Source organism: Hypomesus nipponensis, chromosome 2 (genome assembly GCF_054491055.1).
Source record: "Hypomesus nipponensis isolate SF chromosome 2, ASM5449105v1, whole genome shotgun sequence".
NCBI classification, from domain to species: domain Eukaryota; kingdom Metazoa; phylum Chordata; class Actinopteri; order Osmeriformes; family Osmeridae; genus Hypomesus; species Hypomesus nipponensis.
The window spans coordinates 20,305,482-20,311,426 of record NC_140362.1 but is presented as its reverse complement, the minus strand read 5'-3'; the positions used below and the strand labels follow the sequence as shown (position 1 = coordinate 20,311,426).

Sequence of the window (5,945 nt, the reverse complement as noted above, 5' to 3'; positions counted from 1 at the left end):
CCCCACCGCCCTCCCCCACCGCCCTCACCATCCCTTATGATACTCTTTGCATGTGTTCTCTCACTGCTGTGTACATAAACCAATATATCTACCAAAACGGCAGCTGCATATTGTGTATGTAGATTTGAATGGGCTAAGATGCAACGGGAGTGTCTACACTCTGCAACAAAGGGCCATCCTGCTCCCTCTCCCTCCACACGCCCCCTCCCCCGCCTCCCTCCCCTCCTCCCTCCCTCCCTGTGCCCCGTCGCTTGTCCTCCGACCACACACAGTTATAAAGATCACGAGCGAGATTCCACCTCTCCCCCCCCCCAGGCCGAGCGCCTCCTCGCTGTCTGCAGGGGAAGAGCATCTCTCTCTCTCTCTCTCTCTCTCTGGCTCTCACTCCGTCCATCTCCGTTCTCTCTTCATCTCTTCACAGTGTTGTTGTTTTTTAATATGTGGGATTGGGAGGGTCGATTTTAGGTTTTACTCGTTTTTTTATTTCTGTGACAGGAGGGGGAGTTTGTGTGAGAGCTGCTTCCTTCATTTAGGGTCAAACGAAGCACATCCCATAGTATCCTAGTCCTCCTCGCTCCCCAAACCCAGTCTCTCTTGCTCTTTCTCTCACTCTCACTCCTCCCCCTCCCTCTGCCCTGTTTGTCTCTGTTTGTGTGCACTGTGTGAACCATTGTCCTTGTTACCTACTACAGTACACTTCCCAGTTGGAAAAATACAGTCTTAACAATCTTTCTGTGTGTTCTAGAAGAAAAAAAAAACAATATTATTCTATACAGATTTAAAAGAAATAAAATAAAAAATAAACACATGTTGGAAATAAACAGCTCTAAAAGAGGCATTCGTGACAAGAGCATCCACATTTCCGTGAATGAAGACGAGGGGGATTCTCTCCCTCTCTCTTTCCTTTCTCTTTTTCGTTTGGTTTTGATTCCGTTTTTTTTTTGGCTCGGGTTTCCAGTAAGTCGACATAACTACAAAATCAAAAGCAAACGGGAGTTTGGTTGTGTTTTTATTAAGAAGCGTGAGACCGAAACCACAACGCTCCCTTGTTCATAGTCCCTACTGTTGATGTTGCCAGGCTGACGCGGCGCAGCGTGGGGTGGGGCGGGATGTTGTTCAATCCCATCTTCCCAGGGTCAGGGTCCAGGTTGCTGGTCCAGGGCCCCAGGTCTCGCGTTCTGTGTGAATGTTTGTGTTGGAGACCAGCTGAGAGATGGCAGGGAGGCCTCAGCTTGGGGGTGACTCTGTGGGCTGTGGGGGTAGAGACGAAAGAAAAACGAGAACAAAAAAAACAAAACAACAACTAGTAGAACATGTGTGTGAAAGAAATGAAACCAACACCAATAAAAACATCTAGAACATTTAATACAACCTACCTCTGTCTGCGTGTCTTTATCTCCCCGACCCCCGTCGATGACTCCGTTTCCTGTCTCATTTTCACCGTCATCCATCCCTTTGAAAAAGCCACCGCCTTCCTCTCCGCCCCTACTTACACACCTACGAACGACGCTGTCTTGTTCGAATGAAACAAGGTCAATGTTGTCTCGAAGCGTTGCAGTGTGAGGTGGGCCAGGTTATGGGTGAGAGGAGGCTGCCCCCTTGTGGCGAGAACAAGTATGAGCTCACTGCGGAACACAGGACACGTTAAACTGGCTGAGTTGGCAAGACCCCAGGGTGATGCACCAAGAGAACAAGCACAAGTTAAGGAGCACGGGAGAAGTTCCAGGACACGGCTTAGAGGATGACGTTCAGGAACCAAGCACATGACAAACACACTGCAGAACACACGTTTCTCATAAATACCAGTTTCATGTTGACGAGCGCATATCACATTTTTACATTCGAAGACCATTCAAATCCCAATGAACCAAAACAGATTATTATGTTGACATTCTGGGGGTGTGAACCAACCATGCTGTTCTCACGACCCTGACAGGACCCAGACTGAAAGCATGATATGTTTTTCTCGGGTAATCTGTCGGGTAAATCATGTGGGAAGCAAACAGATCAAAGACAGCTGCTGCCTGATGATGATAGGAAGGGACGAGCGAGGCTCACGCTAAACGGGGAGAGGGAGAGAACGTGAGTCCTTGATATGACCTGTGAGAAAAACTTGAGAGAAACAGCAATGCCCACGGAAAAGCTATACTACTGCACCTGCCTTCTCTGCAGGCATTTCCTGCTTCTAACACACACACACACACCTATACTCTCTTTAATTTCCCTTGTGTGTCTGCAGTGAGCTCACTGCAGTGCGCTTGCACACAGCCCCCCTCCCCAGCTCACCCCCCCCCCTTCCAGTCCACTAGCACAGTCCTAACACCCTCTGTATAATGGAATATCGATCGCTTGCCTTTGCCGCAGTGTGTATATGAGTGTCCGAGTGTGTGTGTGCGTGCGCGCATGTAAGGAGGGCCACCAAGGTCATCTCCATGGTAACCTGAGCTTGGGATCCTCTTGCTATGCTGTCAGAGCAGGGGTCACAGGGTCACAGGGTCACGGGGGCGGTGTACAGGGAGGTAGATGGGTTACAAAATCTGGGATTAAAGTAACGTTTCCAATTAGATAAAGAGAGAGAGGTATTATCTTACAGGAAAGGTGGGTAATAACAGCAAATGGGAATTATGATCTTGTAGCTAGATGATCAGATGAGTACAAACTAAGCATGACACACCGACGTAAACACAAATAGACTTCATCGAGAGTTTATTGCACAAAGTCATCAAAATACAAAACAATAGGCAAAAAACAAGATTACTTTTAAATATGAAAGACGCATAATTCCACTGCTAGTTGTGGATCTAACACATCGACTCTTCTAAGTACCTCGGATCATCCTGGTGCTGAGGATCAAATGATACTTTATCAGACTTCAGATTCCTAAACTCATATTTATGCTTGATTAGTATTGACCAGCTATAATACCCTATATGACACTTTTCCCAAAACAGACCATGCCATTCCTTAATGGTCATGTAGAAACATTGTAAAAGTTAATTCATTCGCAGAAAGATGTAAAGCTTTTTAAATTGCACTTTTTTTTTGTGTGAATGAGAACACTGATAAAAAATATATAAAATGAGGCGACAGAGATAGGTATTCACAATGGGTCGGAAGGCTTCAAACAAAGCAATTTTGTCAGTAACAGTGATTCTCAGAGGCAAGACGGGGGTGCATTCCAGGGATATCACATGACAGACAACAGGAGAGACCACGTGTAATATACATCATATTATGAGGTTGAGAGGGAGAACCTGTTCCTCCTTCACACAGACTCCATAAGAAGCTCCTCCATGTCTGTCCCCTCCAGCTCCCTGAACGCAGCGTGTGAGCCAATCACAAACAACGTTGCGCCTGAATGATGGAAGCACCGGCCAATCAGATAGGAGGAAAACAAAACAGACTGGTTAGGGTGGATGGCTAGACTGTAAGTACCATGCTTCTTAAAAAAACGTCAATCTGACAGTGCAAACTGGAAAACCCTGTGAACAGAAAACAGGAAGCTGAGAGCCAACATACCCAGAACCCAGAACACCGCTGCTCCGGCACCAGCCAACCAGAACACAGGAAGTGACATCGCTCCTGCCACACCCATCTGATGGGGTACGGTCAGCTCTTTGCCTGAACGTGAACAGACATACATGTATATTTTCTTATTCTTGTGTTTCACTTTCTTATGTTGTGTCCATGATCTGTTGCGCAAGAGAGCTAATTCTTGGAATGGCATCCACCATATTGCACACACCCATCGCCTGTTTTCACCTCAGAGGAGAACAGAGGAGGGATACTAGACTGGAGATGACGGCGAAAGGGTGAAGGATAACTCTGTTCTCACCTAAGACAACCAGCTTGGACTCCAGGGACTTGAGGTGGATGATGTAGAAGGCACCGGCGAACACAGCCAAGGCAATCAGCAGCATAGGGGAGCTGATTCTGAGGCGGGGGTGAAGAACAAGACGTATGTCAGGGAGTCAGGTAGCTGAGCGGTTAGAGAATCGGGCTAGTAATCTGAAGCTCGCCAGTTCGATTCCCGGCCGAGCCAAATGATGTGTCCTTGGGCAAGGCACTTCACCCTACTTGCCTCGGGGGAATGTCCCTGTACTTACTGTAAGTCGCTCTGGATAAGAGCGTCTGCTAAATGACTAAATGTAATATCACATCACACGGGCCTGTTTATAACCTGCTACGTAACGCATCACATCCTTCTCACACTAAGCTATTCTGATTATCGCCAGCAACGCCTCGCCAGCTGTTCTGCTCTCTGCTACGTTGCAGGTTACCACAGCGACGGTCGTCGTTGGCGAGGCCCCTTACATGCAGTACAGGATAAGACCCAGGAAGATGAAGGTGTAGTTGCTGTTATAGGTGTCCACGTTCTTCACAACCCTTTGGCACATCTCTCCAAAGTTGCGGGGCTTCGAGAATTTACGCTGGTCCACGAAGCTCGACCATGGACGAATGGACACCCGCCGCTTATCGAACCACTCCTTCGCCATGGCGACGGAGACGCCTTTGGGAAGGCCAAACCTGGGAGGTAAGGCAGAGAGCCAATAACTACATAAAAAGTTGTGGGGAAATTGAAAAACATTGGGTCAAAAAATCAAATGGATGGATGAATGGGGAAAAAGAGGTTTGTACCATGACTTAATAATAACTATAAAGCATTAACAAAGCATATAAACAATAGAAATACATCTAAAAACTGTACAGATTGGAACTGAAAATCAATGAAAATGCTTCTCCTGTAGGTAATTCGACACCTAAGCAGCATAAAAAACAAGATTCTTTCAGTGGAGAATTGTGTGACTTCAAGAACAAGTTTGGGGCAGACTGACAGGGAACGGGAAAACGGCAGTAGGCCTATATATATATTTTAAAAAACTCATCCAAAGAAAATAAAAAAAGTTACCAGACATAAGTAAAAGCAGAACATTACAACTTCACAAGATTGTCGTAAGTATGTAACCAACCACTTATCTAACGACAACATGCTTCAGAAAAGAAAAACTACCGTCAGAAACTAAAACGTTGGAGTCGAAATTTAACAGATAGACTTACTTCCCCATGACTCCCGATGCTTGTGCCGCCTCAGGTTCCGTGTCGCTGAAGAAATCTCCTGCCTTGCTGTCCATGTCCACAAGACAGTTCTCCCCCTTATGGCCTCCAGATGTCATCGCTCACCAGTTGCCTCCGAGAAATGAAGAAAATAGCCTACAAGTAAAACAAAATCTACTGACATCCTACAATAAAAGATTAGCGTTAATCTATGACTAAAGGTAACAGTTTAGCTACACGTAAGATAGCCTTTTGCTAGTTAATTTTGACAGTAAATCATTTAGTGTCACGTTTATCAAGGCTACTGTTAGTTTAATGTCACACTGTAACGTGAACACTGAACATACCATTTGCTATAATGTTAGCTATATAAGTGGAAAATGTGTGTCATGGAAGGGCTTGGCCACTGCCACATCACTAGTGAAACATCCACAAACTAGCGTTTATGAAAATGCTGGAACAGTAGCCTATTGCAATCAACAATCGTTTAATCACACAGGTATCCTAGTAAGTATAGTACATGCATGTTATATCAACATATTGCCTAAACACAACTAACTAGACTTCTGTTGTAGAAACAATATGAATAGGCTACTTTTATTTTGGCGGTGGAACATTGCTCTCACTTAAATGGTTTGTGCTAGTGAGGTAGCTAGCCGAAGAACAGCCTTTCGCTTACTCCTGGAACCGTATTATGACATAACCTATATATTCCTGCCAGACTGCATACACATTTTGAAGGAACATACTTACGGAAATTTGTGGTACTTCTACTTATCCACTACAGTAGCTGGAAGCTGTTTTTGGTTGGAGACGGAAGTGATGTGGAAGGATTTGTTGTTGTGTAGCAGTGTGAAACTCGACTGAGGTACCGCCACCTACCGGGCAAA

General features: G+C 45.6%; 1 protein-coding gene across 4 annotated transcripts; it reads right to left on the bottom strand.

Annotated features, from left to right (window-relative positions):
- Positions 1–2,689: 2,689 nt before the first annotated feature.
- rabac1 (Rab acceptor 1 (prenylated)) lies at positions 2,690–5,935 on the bottom strand. Of its 4 annotated transcripts, none has more exons than XM_084668042.1 (6): positions 5,809–5,935; positions 5,059–5,211; positions 4,315–4,554; positions 3,836–3,933; positions 3,520–3,621; positions 2,690–3,354 (listed from the first exon to the last, which is right to left on the bottom strand). In XM_084668042.1, exons 2-6 carry the CDS (start codon positions 5,172–5,174, stop codon positions 3,266–3,268), a joined length of 645 nt encoding a protein of 214 aa, XP_084524168.1. In that variant the 5' UTR covers positions 5,175–5,211; positions 5,809–5,935; the 3' UTR covers positions 2,690–3,265. The 4 variants fall into 4 exon arrangements, with proteins under 4 accessions (XP_084524168.1, XP_084524193.1, XP_084524184.1 ...); XM_084668067.1 differs by having other exon boundaries at positions 4,315–4,527; XM_084668058.1 differs by having other exon boundaries at positions 5,059–5,188; positions 5,809–5,928.
- Positions 5,936–5,945: the final 10 nt, after the last annotated feature.

Bases quoted from the DNA above. Each gene is read 5' to 3' on its own strand.
- rabac1 (XM_084668042.1), bottom strand. From the start codon at position 5,174: ATGACATCTGGAGGCCATAAGGGGGAGAACTGTCTTGTGGACATGGAC. The intron at 4,555-5,058 runs GTAAGTCTATCT...CTTTTTATGTAG, and splicing joins GCATCGGGAGTCATGGGGAA to TTATTGGCTCTCTGCCTTAC. The intron at 3,355-3,519 runs GTATGTTGGCTC...TCCATCATTCAG, and splicing joins AGCGGTGTTCTGGGTTCTGG to GCGCAACGTTGTTTGTGATT.